This window comes from Xiphophorus maculatus, chromosome 10, assembly GCF_002775205.1.
Source record: "Xiphophorus maculatus strain JP 163 A chromosome 10, X_maculatus-5.0-male, whole genome shotgun sequence".
Taxonomy (NCBI): Eukaryota; Metazoa; Chordata; class Actinopteri; order Cyprinodontiformes; family Poeciliidae; genus Xiphophorus; species Xiphophorus maculatus.
This window is the reverse complement of record NC_036452.1, coordinates 19,513,259-19,530,468: the sequence shown is the minus strand read 5'-3', so window position 1 is coordinate 19,530,468 and position 17,210 is coordinate 19,513,259. Positions and strand designations below refer to the sequence as shown.

Below are 17,210 nucleotides of genomic sequence, written 5' to 3'. Positions count from 1 at the left end.
GTAGGTCTGATGTTGATGTTAGAAAAACTGTTTGTATTTATGTTTTCATAATTGTCTTTGCAATAGCGGGGAAAAAAACCCGCCTCGCCACTAAACACATAAATGCTTCGGCTGCAGAGAAACTTCTGACTTTAACTTCATCATTATGCTAAAAGCCCGGTTCACTACAGGCAGCCTGACAGATATAAAGAATATCTGTCTTTATATCAGACATCCTGATATAAGACACGGTACCGACTGTCACCGCGAGTCACGACGCAGCTCAAAGCCCCGGTACCACCTGGTACCACCTGGTACCACCCGGTACCACCTGCTCTCTGTTCGCTCTGCTTCTCTTTAACGTTTCTACCAGGTACTACTAAAGAATTGAATGCTGTAATTAAAGTTATCCCATCCCTCACTACGGCCTCAGGCTCTGATTAAAATAATTCAAGGGTCGCTGTTCATCCAGATTACTTTTTTACAACCAGATAAGTAATATGAAAAGACCTTCCCATCTTCCTTGAGAAAGAATTTTCTTCAATGTTTTTAAGAAAATATGAAGTTATTCCCTCATATTTGATATCTGTGTGTCTCGTTTTATGTTTGACTTGTGCCCAGATAATAATAAAAATAAGACCCCTCACTACTGGTTATGTTATTGAATATATTTTATTTTATTTTATTTTATTTTTTTCGTTTTCTTTCCGTCATTCAGTGTTGTATGGCTTTCTTGTTGTTCTGCATCACTTTTTTTATGTATTTTCTGAACACTTCTGGTCCTGAACTATTTTCATAGGAATTACGCTTTTAGATTTTTCTGTAATAAAGTTCATAGCGAAAAAACCCCCCACTCACATCATGCTAGGTTCATGTCGTGCGGGAAAAAAAGCAACTCGTATTTACAACTTGTCACAACTGGCGAGACTGTTGACGCAGTTTTAAATCTAATGCTTATAAAAAACAAGAAAAGAAACAGTTTGAATGCAGTTACATATATATATAATTACACTGAACACAATGATAATTTTTTTTCTGCGTTTTTCAGCAGAGAAGTCGCATTTACTAGCTTGTAGTACAACGCGAACGCAGCACGATGTTAGCTTCATAGCTGCTCGCATGCTAGCGTTCAAGCTACCAAAAATGGCGATTAATAAATGAAAGAGTGTTACGTTTTCAAAGTACCGGTGAGGTGACTGCTTATTAATACGTTTAAATAAGCAGCCGACGTAAATAGTGACCTTTCACTTTTGAGAGCCTTTGTTATCTGCTGCTAATATTAGCATGTGAGACGTGCTAGCCAAGATGGACGGGCTGCTTTCAGGCTTATCTCTGCCATAAACGGTCAGAACAAAGACATGCAAGCAGACCAAACAGCAGCAACTCATGGGTGCTGCTGCAGTAACAGCAGGTAGCAAAATACCCCCTTTCAGTACTTGCTCAGTTAGCTGCGTTTTCAAACGTCGCTTCCATGCAGTAAATTATCAGAAAGAAATATATCATCCACTCCATTATTTATAAGTTGCTGAGGGCTGATTCTGTGCTTCAAGTATTAATCTTAATGATTTCTGGAAGGAACTAAAAATGAGCGAGTGCAAGGTGCTGCAGCTCTGCACTTATAGATGGAATTTCAGGGTGAGACAATTTTGCTGAACTACAGTGCCAGCATCACAATACTCAGTGCAGCTGCGTCAAAAGCTTTGTGTATAATATCATGTGTACGCGGATGACCTTGTGGTTTTTTTAGTGCATCAAGTGCAGGTTTTCAGCAGCTATTGCTACATGACACTATGTTCTGCAAACTTGTGGGCAGACAATGAAAGACCAAGTCTGAAAAGACCTCAGGTTACAATAACCATTAACCACTACAGTGATGTATTGAGAGTGGATCTGATAAGACCAAGATGGCCCAATGCAAGCAAATTGCTTGGGAGTCAATACTCTGAAGGAGTTTAGAAATTGATGTATGAGTTTAGATAAGATAAGATAAATCTTTATTGTCATTGTCACAAGGACAATGAAATTCAAAAGGTGCCATCAGTCGGTGCACATGCCCAAAAACAAAAAATAACTGTCTCACAATTCACACACAACGCAAGAATCAACAAACAACTGGCAAAAAAAAAAGAAAAATAAGAACAGCCAGTTTCTCACATACATCATTTATGATGATTAATGGTTGTTTTTGATTGCATTTAGTTTTGTTATTGCTATCGGGTAGAAACTGTCTCTGAGACGGTTGGTTCTGGTTCTGGTTGCTCTGTATCTTCTGCCTGAAGGCAGCAGTGTGAACAGAGAATGTCCGGGGTGAGAAGTGTCCTTTGTGATGTGTTGTGCTTTTCTTAGACAGCGGTCACTGTGCAGGTCCTCCAGTGAGGGGAGAGGGCAGCCAATGATTTTTTGGGCTGTATTCACAACCCTTTGGAGAGCTTTCCTTTGAGCCGTAGTGCTGCCATACGCAGATATCTCAAAAATGAATCTGAAAATAAAACTACAGTGGGCTTAGAAAATCCACAGTTGAACTCTACGCGATACCATTGACAGTATTACATTTTATATAATTGTTCTTGATTGGAGATATGTATGTTTGTTGTTAATCCTGTTTCCAGCTGGCTAGTAAGTTAGAAATCAAGTTAACTAGTAGTAAGCTCGCAATCAAGCTAGCCAGTGGTAAGCTAGCAAGCTAGCTGACTTTTCTGTTTCTGTTTTTACATGTCATAGCTTCTTCTCATCATTCCTGATCTTTCTACTTGCTTTTTAGCTCCAGCGCTGCGCCGAGGACACATAAAACATGATGCACCGAGAAATAACGACAAACTCACAAATCCAAGGTATGTTGTGCTAAAATCCTAACAAATTTTGCTGCCGGTTTCGACAAGAACACCTCTGTTTTCTCTAGCCTTTAGAGTTTCGAGGCACATATTTTTCTTCTGCTGTAAATCAAAAATCATTTTCCGCTCTGCTATTACAGCCTGCTAACTGATATGTAGTTTAGCAACTCTTTGGTAGTAAAGCAGCTCAGTTATTGTGAGTTATGATGTGTATCTGACATGACTGATCTCTTATTTTTCACAATATTCAATATTTTCACCACACTTCTTTGTGTATTGATTGGTTACATGTCCAAATAATCTGTCCTGTTTCTAAGAGCCTTCATTCCAAGCTGAAACCTGTGTTCCCCAACCCTGGTCCTCAAGGCCCACTACCCTGCATGTTTTAGGTATGTCCTTCTTCTTCTTCTTCTTCTTCTTTTCCTTTTTTATGGCGGTTGGCAAACAACTTTTAGATGTGCATTACCGCCATCTACTGGAATGGAGTGTGGATCGGGACGCTAACTATATACACCCCCCTCAAAACAAAACAAAACAAACAAAACAATAAAATAATAATAATAAATAAATAAATAAAAATAATAATAATAATAAAATAACAACACTTAAATCTAGGTATGTCCTTGCTTCAGTCCAGCTGATTTCAATTGATGACTGATTAACAGGCGTTTGTTGAACTGCAATCAGTTGAATCAGGCACATTAAAGCAGGGGGAAACGTCTAAAACATTTAGGACAGTGTGCCTTGAGAACCAGGGTTGGGAAACCTAGACTCTAGGTTTCAGTTTGTCATGAAACAGTAGGTAATAGCCAATGAGTTAATTTTTAGGTAGTGAGTTAGCTTTTGGCTAACTCATTAGGTAACAGCTAACTAATGAGACTTATTTTTCCCTTAAGCATCGTGGGAAAATCTTTATTATTTTTGCCTTCTTTACAAGTAAAGAAGATTTAAAAAAATATATTTTATAAACTTTCTCAATTAGCCGTGCATAGATGTTCACAACCCATTCGCTGTTCTATTTAAGTGCCAGTAAGTTTCAGTGCATGCATAAAATAATTACAGTTACAAGCTCTGGATTGTAAAAATGCCTGAAGAGCCTCTGTACTGCTTTGCCGTCTGCATGTTTTGTCTCTACTATCACATTTCAAAGCATATCTCTATCTTTCAAGTTGGCATTCTCAGTTCCTCCTTAGAATTTGGGCTTTTTTTTTATTTATTTTTTTACAACTTGGGGAACTGTAGCTGCTTTTGTGCTGAACCCTGTTGCCCTTCCTTAGTTAAGCAGCTGAAACAAGGTCACGTGGTTTATTCCTGAACAGCTGCAGTGAATCAGCTGGCTCGAGCCGGGAATATGAAACTTAAAGCCTGACGTCACCGCTCGTGTCTGTTTTTGTTTTCCCTGCTGCTCCGTCACTTCTTCTGTTTCCTCACTAACTTGTTATTCCCAGTATGCATTCCTTGCTAATGCTTTTTTTCGGTGAACGGAAAGTGAAACATTCAAACGAGTTCGTCTTCTCACCCGGACGGTCTGCGTGAGATTACGGTGAAACGCACGCTGTTGCGTCCTGAGCCGTGTTGTGAGGCGGGGCTCTTTTCCGGAGAAATGAAACGACGCTTCTAGTATCACTTTCGTTTCTCCCCTCGCTGGCTGACGGTGAAACACTTGAGAAAGGGAGGGAGGGAAGGTGCGGGTGGGTATATAAACACAAAGAGGAAGCTTGGTGGTCATTGTTGGAGCCTGGTGAAGAAGTTAAAGAGAGGCACTGCACATGTAGTTTGTGGTAAAGGAAAAGGTGAGAATAATATATTTATATCATACCATGAACTCGTTTTGTTGTTGTTGTTTAAAGCTGCGCTAGAATGGCTACTGTTTTTTTTTGTTGTTAAATGCTAGGTTAAATGTTAATGTATTTTGAATTTTGAGTATTTTCTCTAAACACAAAGATTGAAGCTACTGGACGCTGACATTTTGTGGTCACAAAGTGCACAATTTATCCCAGTCCTGTTATATTCTGACGGTAATGACTGTAGTAAAACCAAATTTTTCTATTAATTCTTTTTAATAATTGAGCTAACTGATGCATAGTTACAGTAAATCTAAGCTGAAGGATTTCCCTCTGTTTGCAGCGGATTGGGTGTGATTCAGTCTGTGATCATGCGCTAAATTCCTCTTCTGTCTTTCCCTAACATATCCTTTTGCTAAAAGCTTAATCTTTAAGCTTTAATAGGTGCTAACACCTATTAAACCAAGACTTGAATGCACAGCAACATAGATGCTAGAGGTAAAGTTAAAGTACACCTGTCCTCCTCTTATTTGTTGCTCCTTGGTGGCTGCTGTTGTTGTTTTGCCATCTCAGAAGTTTCGCTCTGCCTGTCTTCAGATCAGGGTTTCCATATGCAAATCTAGATAGACTGGTTTAATAAACCTCTTTGCCAACATCACTGGGTTGTTTTACGAGAAAACGAGACATAACCCTTCCAGCTGAGATGATAATCTATTAACATCCTGTTGTTGTATTCAGGTAATTCAGTTGTAATGTAGATGCATTGTACAGTAGTTTAAATAATCTTGTTTTGACATTACCCTTAACGTTGTTTATTTTTTTATTTTCTTTATGTAATATTGTCATCGATGAACCTTCTTTTCATGGTTCAGAGATTAACTTAATTGCACAAGCATTTAGTCATTTTAAACAATAATTCTCACTTCTATTTAACCTCGTTTAATTAGTAGGCGTGCTCAGTTATGTGTTATTTTATTTACTATGAATGTATGAAAGTCTTGTGTTGTACCTGACATCTTAAGTATTTAAAAGATTTTAATTGGTCAATAACGGTTTTGTTAAGTTTTTACGCGCTTTTTTGAAAGATGGCATTAGTTTGGAAACGGCAAAATTGAAAATAACTTCCTCAATCTGGAATTACACTTTGTGTGGCGTGGATGATTTGTGCCTAATTGACTTTTTTTTCTTTCTTTTTTTGGACATTTTAAAGGTTAGCCCTAATTTCACGTTACAGTCGAATGGAAATATATTGAAATTATAGCGCAAAAAATTAGGTGATATTTTTTCATCTTAAAGTACGCAAGATGTTGTTGGGTCTTTTTGGTGATGGCTTGATATGAGTAACATTCATATTAGCCAGTATCAATATTGAGTTTTATATATATATATATATATCAGTCATCAAGTAATTTGTTATTCCTGCTTCAAAATACTGCAACAATTTTAACAACTTGACTGAAAATGTACGGCAAATTAAGCTAAAATAGCCCTTCATAAATATACATAAAAAATATCCCAAAACATATCACAGAAACACAAACAAAAACAAAAGGATAGAAAACACACCAAAACCAAATCAGATACAAAAAAAATGAAGTAATTTATCTTTATAACCATCACATACTTTCTTTCTAATCAATATTTTGAAAACCCATAATGAACTATACTTTTGTAAGTCCATTCCAGAAGTTAATTCCAACGACAACTAAAGACCTTCTTTTTATCTTTTCGTTCAATAATTTTCAAGTATGGCTTCTTAAATTACCGGCAAACTGTTGTTAAGTATTAATTCACTGATGAAGGTATCTTTTTCCCTTTGCAGCAAGATGGAGGACGTTTTGGAAAACGTTGTTGCTTTGGCGTACCGTCACAAGAATGGGATACCACTGAATAGAGTCTCCACATTCTACAACCAGACATACCGCACTAACCTAGCTGTACGCGACTTAAACTTTCCCTCCATTTTGAGCATGGTTTCCACTCTAGAAGACCTGGTGGTGGAGGGCAATGTGGTGTTTCACAAGGAACATCGGCGTCAAAACCAAGTTGCTGCTGAAGCTAAAGCAAAAAGGAAAACGACTACAGAGGTTCTGCAAAACGTTGTTAACTTGATAAAGGAACACCGTAGGGGGATTCCCCTGAAGAACTTGGCAAAGGTGTACAAGCAGGCACACCATCACGACTTGATCGTATCGTCTATGGGTTTCAAAACAATGTCAGATCTCGTTGAATCTCTGAACGAGGATCTAGTTGTGAAGGGGGAAAGGGTTTTCCATCAGATTTATAAGACGCACCTCTCGGAAAGTCAACCCTTAGCGGAAGCATCAACAAGAATCAAAGAAGACAGTCGACCTACAACACCGCAGACATCAGATTCACTCAAGGAGAAGAGTAGCAGTAACTCAGCAACTCGCGTACCTGCTCTCCAGGGAGATTACAACTCGCCCAGTGCGTCTGGCCTTCAGACAGCGATGAACTTTACTGGCTCACCTTTTGTGGCCTCTACCTCATCGTCTTCAACCCATAACATCCTCGGCAACCCACCTGTTGCTGCATCCCAGCCAGTTACGCCGCTGACCCAAGACCAGCTGTACCAGAGAGTGTTGCAGGTGAGTTTTGTCATCACACCTCAAATGTCTGGACTTTTATTCACGAGATAATCATCAATGACTCGACATGTGAGTCTAAACTGAGAATAGAATAAGCAAAGCAATCAAGTGCAATTGTTTGGCTGGTGATCAAAAGAAGACTTGTTCTTTACACAGGACCCATGTATACATGGGTATACATCATATTAATGCCCATTTTACTGAAAGGGTTTTGTAAAATCACCTTGAAATATTTCAGACCAATTAGGTTTCAGAACTACCTGTTATGTAACAGACAGGGAACCTTGAACTCTTCGTTGGATATTTCCTCATTACAGATTACAGGAACAACTGGTTATCTCGTATCTTCTTGCGTTTACAATAGCTCACACTTTCTATCAAAGATCACAAACCTTTAAGAGGATGGAGTCACAGAATTACAGATCTAGCCTTAATTCACAGAGCTCAAGTTCTTTTAAACTGAGCATTATTTGTCTAACTATATATATTGGTAACTGTAGCTATGTTTTTGTAGTCATGCCCTGCCATAGTTGAATGGCATGTCCTCATGTATTTCCCAATTTAAAGAGTTAGAGGAACAGGCCTTTACGTTATGTCATTTTTAAACCCTCGGGAAACAGGAAGCTGTGAACCAGTATTTGAAAGTATCTAAACATGAATTAAAATGTAAAGCATAAATGTAATTAAATGCTTGTGTTACAGTTGTTTGGTAGGAAATGGCCCAATGAAGGCAAAGCCGGCTTTATTGTCAGTTCTTCACATGTGCAAGCCTAGAAGCAAATCAAAATTATGATTCTCATTCTCACGGTGACATTCCTGACACTAAATAAGAGTAAAATGCACAACAATAAAAAGATCTGTTGTCACACTAACTAATGACTATTAAAAAATGCACAGAGTTGAGAGCTAGATTAACTCAACTAAATTAATTAATTAATTAAATAAATAGGTTAAAATGAAGATAATAAATAAAATATCAGACATTCACAGTGCAAAAGTCAAAAATAACAGCAAAATTGAAATAGTGCAAGACAGAAAGTGTAGCAGCAAAAGATTTCTATATTAACGCAAAGACAGTTTTTGCGTCACCATAAGTGCTTAAAAACAAATATTTCTTAACATTGGAGGTATTTTATCGCGTCAAATTAAACATGGGACTTTTCAAAAAAGTTTCTGTATTGGATTATGTTCCTACAATGAAAGAAGTTAATGTAAGACTTTTTTAAAAATAGCGTGCCAATAAGAATAGGGGGCGCTGCATCTGTATTTGAAACCTGATCATCAAGCATCAATGTGTTCCAGGTAATAAAGACTCATCAACTGGCAGCTCCAACAATGCAGCAGCTGCAAGCCTACTACACTCAGACGTTCAGGGAACCGTTTCCACTCAAGCAGTACATGTCCCTGTACGACAACTTGGAAGTAAAGAAGCTGCCGAGTCAAACCGAATCGGCAGCAAATCCCCAGACAAACGCATGGCAGGGAACCAAAGGTAGGCCCCGCATGGGGTACTTTTATTTGCCACCCATCCCTTCTTTGCCTCCAACTTTATAAAAATATGACTTAACATTCTTCCTTGCAGCAACACAAAACCACACGAAGGCCGCCGAAGCAGAGATGCCACCTGAAGATGGAGCCGCCCTGTTGACCGCTAGCGATTTCCCGGTGCTGGGAGCGAGCGTGGCGGTGACCAAAGAGAAGAAAGGCAAGGCGAAAGAAGCCAACCAGAAAGAGGCCAGTGCGCCTGTCTTCAGAGAAAGGCTTTATGCCCAGCACAGGGAGATCCACGGTGGCAACATGCGGGCCATGGAGGCCATGGAGGACGATGACGAGGATGCGAAGTCGAGGAAGTGGAAGAGGGCCATGGATCCGGAAACGATCAACAACGTGACAGAGAGCGTTGTACGAGAAATCGCCTCAGAGGGGGAGCTGGTCACTAAAGAAAAGGTGAAATGGAAGAAAGGAAAAAGCTACTACAAGCCATGTCTGCTCTAGTTTTCTTAAAGGGGCAGTATTATGTTAAATCAACTTTTTTAGCTTTGACATTTGCTGTAATGTTATTTCCTCATCAAAAACATTCCTGAATGTTGCTTTGATTCTTTCATGCGTGTTTGAAAAATACTTTAATCTTCTGTGGCAATCATTTGGGTTTGTAAAACGCATTCCATGCACAGCTCCTAAGCCACGCCTCAGCATTGCAGAGCAACCCTTCAAACTAGCGATTAGCAAACACCTGGCAGAACTCATCTGCTGAGCTCATCATGCAAACGGTCTAATGCTTCAGTCCCACGCGCTGATGAACGTTTGTAAAAGCCTCTTAGAAGAATGTTGTTGTTCAAGGCGGAGTTTCGTAAACAGCAGGAGCTTCTTAAAGACACAGAGGCCCAATTTCATGATGTTAAACTGCGAAGTCAGATTTCTTTTAAGTTATGTTTGATACATACAGCATTTTTATAACAACTGAAGGTAACTTAGTTACTTTATTGTGCTATAAAATGATACAATGTGGTTGAAAAACACACAATATTGCCCCTTTAAAAATAAAACTTTTAAAAAGCTGCTTGTAACGACGCTCAGCCAGGAGCATTTACTGTTTTTAACATTTTTGTACTCTCAACAACTCCTTCTAGGTGATGTCCCGGGTTTGCAAAATGATTCCTTCCTTGGACCCAGGAATGCTGACACCTCGAACTATTCCAGCTCTCAAAAACCTTCAGTACCTCATCAGAGAAGTTAACATGTTCATAGAGGTGGGTACACGCACGTTTGGCATCAACTCCTTCATATTCGAGTGCTGTGCTGAGAAGAGCTTCATCCTGTATGTAAGGCTACAGAGGCGGTGACGTCCATCTGCACGCTGTATGAGCTCGGCCAGTCGCTGGCCGGTCTGAAGGACAAGAAGCGCTACGAAGAGCTCAACCTGGGGCCGCTGTGCAAGCTTCCCCGTGTTCATCGCTTGTTCAAGATCGACAGCAACACGAAAGACGACGACATCCCTGAGATCGAGACCGTAGATGTCTTAAAGGTGCCGCTCAAGAACATCTGAGTTAAAGCTGACGTAGTCGACCTGCAAATCAACATTCCAAAGAGCGATGACTAAAAGTTTCTCAGCTTGAAATTTCAAAATACATACATCTAATGTTGTTTTGCTTTTGTTTGTTTTGTTTTTTTTGCAGCAAATTAAGGTTTTTAGGAGGAAGCATTCAAACCAAAGGTTGGACCTGGCAGAGTTTATGAAACATCTGTCTGATCATTACAACTGTGAGTCTCCCTACGAGCTGGGGATCAGGATTCCCAGCTTTGGTCTACCGATTTCGGTAAGACACTCGACATGCCGCGGTCATGATTACTCACTGGTTGGTTAATTCTTGTCTTCAGCCAAGGGGATATGGTATTTTAATCATACACCTATGTGATTGAAACTCTCTTTATTCATTAAGAGTAAATATCTTGGCAGAATTAGTCAGTTTCCTGAGAAAAACATTTGGAAATTGTTGCAAATTTCAGAAAGTTTTAGCTCTCTTGATGGGAAAACAATTAGTAAAGAGGTGAAAGCAGAATAAAATAAACCAAAAACTAAATCAAAGCTATTTATTTATTTTATCAGCATGTTTTTGTGTGTAAGACATTTTTAATGTCAGTGGGATTTTCCTGGTAAAATAAAGGTTAATAATAATGATAATAGTAATATTAAATATTTCTGTCACACACAGATGAGAGGCCTGCCTTAAGCTTGAGCTATTTTCTGTATAAAGTGACATAAATTGTTACGTGAAATGTTAATCAGGGATGCCAATTTGTATTTTTAGCAATTAATTCTTTCTTCAGATACATTGAGAATGAAGTTGTATGATTTTATTTTGTTTAACTTTATATAATGGGTTGGTTAGGTTCTTTATCAATCAAAGGAATTTCAGAATACGCATTTTCTGACACCGAGTTAAAGCCCGATATCTCATTAAAATCATTATCATCTCCTGATTAAAAACATAGTGCTTCAGTAAAGTAACACACTTCTTCATCTGCATTAGATCATTATTACATGAGTATTACGTCGCGCTTTACTCTGAACATCATAAAACTGAAGGACTAGTGTTTCAGCTGCTCTCAGCGTTAATAGAACAGAATGTAAACACAACCTATTTTCTTTCAATCAGTAATCAAATAATGTGCCTTCATTTTAGTCATTGTGAAAGATTTTGGTTTTCTTGCACCTAACCTATGGGTCTTATTTCTGTTAACGCTGCTTGGCGTCTCCTCTGAAGAGCCTGATCAAGGTGAGCCGATGTGAGCACGTCCACCTGGAACAGGCCAGGGAAATCATCCAGAAAGAGCTGGAGGAGGAGACCATGGAGCGACTGAGAAAAGTCAAGAAGAGCGTCCTAGAGCCGCTGCAAGGCGCCGCTTCCTTCTCCTCTACAGGTAATGCTGACCTCAGGAGGAAGTACGCCTCCATGCCAGCTGGCGACGTCGTGCTGGAGGTCTTGTCGAACGCCCAGGGAGTGTTCAGCCCCAGGATGGCGAAGGTGGGTGCCAGACTATGACAAATGCACTCTATTAACAATAGAGGTTGGAGATGTCGGCCGCTTTTTTCCCCCAGTTAGTCCTTAGCTCACCGCTCGGAACGACAGGGTGGTAATTCTGCTAAGTCTCTCAATAGGAGCCTTCAGGGCAGCTCTTCAGACTGAAACTCATCAAAAAAAAAGCCACCCATCAACTTCTAATCCTTAATGAAGATGCAAAACATCTGGATTTCACACTCATTTGACTTTAATGGACTGAACTCGTGCTGGGAGCTTCCCGGTTCATACTGAGAGATTATTATTACAGTTAGGGATGGTGCAGTTTGTACTTGCACATCTCCTTCAGTTGAAGTAACGTTGAACTTTTTCACTGACTACACCTCATTCGTAGACCTGGTATCCATGGCTACAAGCTACAGGAATGTAGATGCAGACTGTAGGTCACAGGGCAGACATCAGCTGCTGTAACAACATCACCTAATGTTGTCTCAGTCAAATATTCTCCATCGAAGTTTGTTTTGGGATCAGTCCAAAAAATAGAACCACCATGTTTCTGTGTGTACTCAAGAGAGAAGTGGTTCCTAACAGAGCTGTGTGTTTCTTTTACCAACCCAGCACATCCAGGGCTTCTTGACGCAGGTGTCAGTCGATCGGCTGGCGAGAGCTCTGTTCCAGCTGGCTATCTGTGGAGGTTCCCTGGCGGTTCCACAGGACCTGGTGCCCAAAGAGAAGACCCCCAAAGCTACAGAGGAAGCTAAAGCGCTGGACAAAGCTGCTCTGACCCTCCCCAGTGAAGGTTTTTAAAGAGAAAATAACACTGCTGTGATATGAATGTTGTGTAGTCTGTTGACCATGAATGTTGTTCCAGCCAGAGTTGAGCACCATTGATGGATTTGTGTGGTTTGTTTCTCACAGCAAAACTGAAACAGTATGTAAAAGACAACCTGGGTGCTCAAACCTCAGCCATCACTCTGGCACACATCGCCGCTCTGGAGAAGAAGCTGACCAAACACTTTCACATCAAAGACTTCTTCTCCTTAGAACAAGGAACCTTCCTGGAATTCCTGGTGAAACACATTCAGGTACAACTACAACTTCCTGTGTGTGTCCTTCGGCGAAATTATCATCTGAAGCTACTTGGGAAGCAGTGGTGGGCACCACTAGCTGAAACTTAGTTGTGCTAACCCCTAAAGCTTTAATCATAAACATTAGTTGTGCCAAAACGCTGTACTGCAGTGGAATCTACTGCTAAAGCTCTAATTTTAACCATTGTCCCCCCCTACACATTATACCATATTTCACACATGGTTTCAGTTTTATAATTGCTGACTTTTGCTAACTCTGTTGTTTATTTTTGCCTAATTGACTACAGTAGGGTTTTAATTGTTGTTCTGTATAACTCATTTATTCATTTTGTTGTCTCAACAAAGTTTCTTTAAAAAAAAGAGAATTTGAAAAGAGGAAACAGAACTGCTGCATAAACAAACTTCATAACAAAAGCATGAATATAAACTTATAGCTACTTGAAGAATTTTTCAGAGCCGATAGCCAAAACTTGAACACGGATTTCGGACTTTAGTCTTCTGAAACTTTATAAAACAGCCAAGTAAATTAGCACCTCAGAGTTTATCTGAAAAAATTTACTTATGGGAAGTGTGAAAAGTGTTTTTAAAGTTTGCACAAAAAAAAAACTGTGAACCACTAAAAACTTTCAAAGTTAGCAAAACTGCTAAGGCGCTTGTCATTTTCCAAGTTAGCTAAAGCCTTAAACCTTTCAAAGTTAGCCAAAAACGGTAAACCGCTACATGTTCTCAAAGTTGGTAAAACCGTTAAAACGCCAGGTGTTTTCAAAGTTAGCTAAGGCATTAAACATTTTAAAAGTTAGCAAAAAAGTTAACTGCCACATGTCAAAATAATAGCATAAACATTTAGCCAGTTGAAGAATTTTTAAGAGCTGATTACCAAAGGGTTAAAACGCAAGCACAAAGTTAACAAAACCGCTAAAGCACTAGGCATTTTCAAAGCTAGCTATGGCATTAAAATTTTTCAAAGTTAGCATAAACACTAAAGTGCTAAGCGACAAATTAGCTCCACTGTTGGCATGTTAGCAGATTAGGGGAAGTGCCCACTATTTTGGAAGTTATTACAGCCACTGACTCTCTCTCATCCTGTGTGTGTTCATGTGCAGCTACTGCAGGAATCTCTGGGATCAGCTTTGTTTCTGGGAACTAATGCTCAACTCACAGGCAGTGGTTTCAGACCCACCAAACAAGACGTGTTTGAATTCATTAAACAGTGCGGCAACATATCCTCCACCGATCCAGACGAAGTGAGTGGCTCATCAGCACAAAACAGTGAAAGTACATAGCCAGTGTTCTTATCCTAATGTCTTTTCCCAGCTGGCTCACATTGAGACAGCACTGCGGTCGCACTACAAGGTCCGGGACAGTCGGGACTTGGGCCATGGGACCCTGCAAACGCTGGCTGGCTTGGTCAAGAAGCAAACAGAGCATTTTGGAGGAGGACTGAGCTCTGTCTGCTATGAGTCAGCTCTGCTGGCCAAACACAGCAAATCAAGGTTGGATTTGTGACTAGGCAGACAAAAATGTTCAGTTCTGCTTCCTTCTAACTTAATTAATCTCTGAATTTTTTCCCTTAAAGTGTTGAAAGTGGCTACGAGTCGGTGGGACGCCTGGGAGAGATGTCAAAGGCCCAGGCCCTGGCCAGCTTGCTATGCTGCCCTCTACTGGAGGATTTAAACATCTGGAGCCAATGGGAGCTGATCTTCAAACCCAGTCATGGGCCCCTGAAAGACTTCATTGAAACTAATGCAGGTACAGAAACGTGGCCCTTTCATTTTACTTCTATGGCTGTAACCCAATTTAGTAATTGATTAATCTATTGATTATTCTGACGATTAATTAGATTTATCAGATTAAAAAAATTGGCACGCTATGCACATTTTTTATTTAAGACTTTTTTATGCAATATTAGAAATACATTAAAAGACACAAACAAATCAATAACTGAAATCCTTTTTTTATATAAGAAAATAAACATTTTATTAGTTAAACGCAGTAACAGCATTCCGTTAGTGTACACCTGATCATTTGTAGCAAAGGATCTGCAGCTAGAAACATACTGTGTGTTTGTGGGTTAGGGTTAAATGCATAAATGCTATTGTGCATTTATGCGCTTTGCATATGAGAGTATCAAAGCATAGAAGACAAACTAGAATACACTTCAAATTAAAGGACATGTTTTTATTATGTATGGGAAATTGAAATATTTCCTCATATTAAACTAAAGACTGTCTCATTTTTTAAAAGTGATTGAAAATAGAATGTGTGGTTTTAATACTTAATCTGTAAAATGATTCTTTTGGTAAATGCACTCTGTATTTTTTATGTTATCTGACTCCAGGAAGACTAGCTGATGCAGCAGGCTGCTGATGTTAAACATAAACATAAAAGTTGTTCTCTAGTGGGAGGAAGCAGATAGAGACGACAAATAATGATTCCTTTCACAATTGTACGCTACTGTGTGTTGGGATGTCCCATAAAATTCCAATAAAATAAATGGAAGTTTGTGGTTATACTTTTGGGAAGTAATGGAAAAGTTATCCAAAGTTAGCCACTTGATGCGTAAATAATACTATAGTCAATATTTTGTTTTGCCGCTGCTCAGCGAATACGGGCCTGGCGGCGCTGGAGGTAACCCCGGGTTTGCTGCTGAGGATCACCACAGACACGGGCGACAAACACTTCACCAACGCCGTGGCGGCGCTCGACCCCGTCGGCACAGCCGGCCACCTCGTGTCCATGGTGACGGCCGATGGGATCGACAACGCTCCCACCGCTCTCCTGGCCAATCACATGGAGAACTCTCTGGCCGCAGCTGTGGCTGAAGAAGGTAATAAAAATCATCTTATTAGACGGGAAAAAAGTGTCGTTTTTGCTTTGCGTCTGGTGTGTGACTGTTTCATCAGCGAAATAACGTGTGTTTCGTCAGATCTGTCCAAAGCGGAAGAGGACGTGACGTGTTACAGCAGAGTGGCCAACTTCCTGCTGCAGTGTTTGACACGGATCCCCACGAGAACCTGCCAGGCGCTTCTGCAGCAGGTCAGCGACGGCACATTGGGACACTTATTGGAGGAGTCATCAGTTGGTGTTCTTCTGTTGCCGCTGTAAAAGAAATGCTTATTTTTCTGTTTGAATGCGACTTGCTAGGTGTTCCTGGAGCCCTTCTCCCGCGTGTTGGGTCAAGCCAAATCTAAAGAAGTCCTGATCACGGTGGCTCAATCTGACCCCAAACATATGAGCTGTCTGCACCGACTGGGCATCCTCCTGGGAATCACAGACTGGGTCAAAGACTACCAGAAGAAGTTGACCTCACTCCAGAGCCAAAACAATAACGCTTACGTAGCGAATGGGGATCACAGCAAGGTGAGAGAGCAAAGAAAAAAGCAGACGGAAATTGAAGAGATTTAGAAAAAACGATTTTAGAACTCATTTATTCACATATTGGTCGGATCAATAAGTCATATAAAAATAACTACATAAAGCAGGCTAAAAGAACTCAAAAAGCAAAACATCATGCCCTTGATCTGAAGAGGAGAAACATTTGGACCTTCCCAAGAGTGACCAGCCTACCAGAAGTCTTTTAAGATTTCCTCTAGGGCTCATCCAGGAAGTCACAGTAGAACCAAAACATCTTTTTTTCTCTGAGCTCTTGAGGTCAGAGTTCCTGAAACCGAAAAAACAAAATCTTACCAACTATTTTTGGTCTAGTTTCGAACAGCTTAGTACACTTGAAATAAGACGAAACTAACTTACGAGAAACCAGTAGGAGAAAGTCCGAACAAACCAAACAAAATAACCTATTGAGAATTCTAGTCAAAGTCTGGATTTAAATATACTGTAATTAAGATGTGGCATTACCGTAAACTTTTGTTGATGAACGATGTCTTATTTGTTTCCTTAGCCCAATCTGACTGATTCTGACAGCAGCAGTCTGTCCGCTCTAAACATGAGCGAAGACGAGTTCCTCGAGGACGACCTCACAGACAGCAGCTCTGTGTCTTCTCACCTCAACCAGAGCATTCAGCAAGGTGGATGAAATCAAGTTTGCTTTTTTTTTCAGTATTTTTGTCTTGAATCGAGGACTGAACCAATTCTGTTTCTCATTCCTTTTTTTGTACCCCCAAATAAATTCCTCTAGTTAATGGCGACCAACCAAAAGAGCCTGACGAAGAAGACGATGAGGAGCTGTATGAGCTGGCCTCCATTCCTAACGGAGAGACGTCAAACATCAGCAGTGAAGCTGAATGCGATCAAGCAGGTCAGACCGACAAGTCCGACTCAGATGAAAAGGAGGCTGATGGTTGTCAGTCGGAGGATGCATTCTGTCCTCAGAAAAACATCATTGAAGACATCAGGTTTGAGTTTTTGCCTTGGCGTTTACTCAGTAAGAGTCGGATGGTTC

General features: G+C 40.1%; 1 protein-coding gene and 1 long non-coding RNA gene across 2 annotated transcripts in view; both read left to right on the top strand.

Moving 5' to 3' along the window:
• The first annotated feature begins 1,133 nt into the window (after positions 1 to 1,133).
• On the top strand, positions 1,134 to 3,199 carry LOC111609852. The gene is made up of 3 exons (XR_002753370.1): positions 1,134 to 1,390; positions 2,741 to 2,810; positions 3,128 to 3,199. It is a non-coding gene; the product is annotated as an uncharacterized LOC111609852 (long non-coding RNA).
• Positions 3,200 to 4,504: 1,305 nt separating this feature from the next.
• The window catches only part of LOC111609871, a 39,657-nt gene continuing 26,951 nt past the window's right edge, over positions 4,505 to 17,210 (top strand). The window contains exons 1-18 of the mRNA XM_023340734.1: positions 4,505 to 4,603; positions 6,417 to 7,203; positions 8,506 to 8,695; positions 8,786 to 9,150; positions 9,834 to 9,953; positions 10,031 to 10,228; positions 10,380 to 10,520; positions 11,469 to 11,729; positions 12,342 to 12,522; positions 12,642 to 12,808; positions 13,915 to 14,055; positions 14,126 to 14,304; positions 14,388 to 14,560; positions 15,414 to 15,638; positions 15,738 to 15,847; positions 15,956 to 16,171; positions 16,710 to 16,836; positions 16,947 to 17,163. Of these exons, the coding sequence (XP_023196502.1) occupies positions 6,421 to 7,203; positions 8,506 to 8,695; positions 8,786 to 9,150; positions 9,834 to 9,953; positions 10,031 to 10,228; positions 10,380 to 10,520; positions 11,469 to 11,729; positions 12,342 to 12,522; positions 12,642 to 12,808; positions 13,915 to 14,055; positions 14,126 to 14,304; positions 14,388 to 14,560; positions 15,414 to 15,638; positions 15,738 to 15,847; positions 15,956 to 16,171; positions 16,710 to 16,836; positions 16,947 to 17,163 (3,794 nt within the window). The 5' untranslated portion in view covers positions 4,505 to 4,603; positions 6,417 to 6,420. The remainder of the gene's footprint in view (positions 4,604 to 6,416; positions 7,204 to 8,505; positions 8,696 to 8,785; positions 9,151 to 9,833; positions 9,954 to 10,030; positions 10,229 to 10,379; positions 10,521 to 11,468; positions 11,730 to 12,341; positions 12,523 to 12,641; positions 12,809 to 13,914; positions 14,056 to 14,125; positions 14,305 to 14,387; positions 14,561 to 15,413; positions 15,639 to 15,737; positions 15,848 to 15,955; positions 16,172 to 16,709; positions 16,837 to 16,946; positions 17,164 to 17,210) is intronic.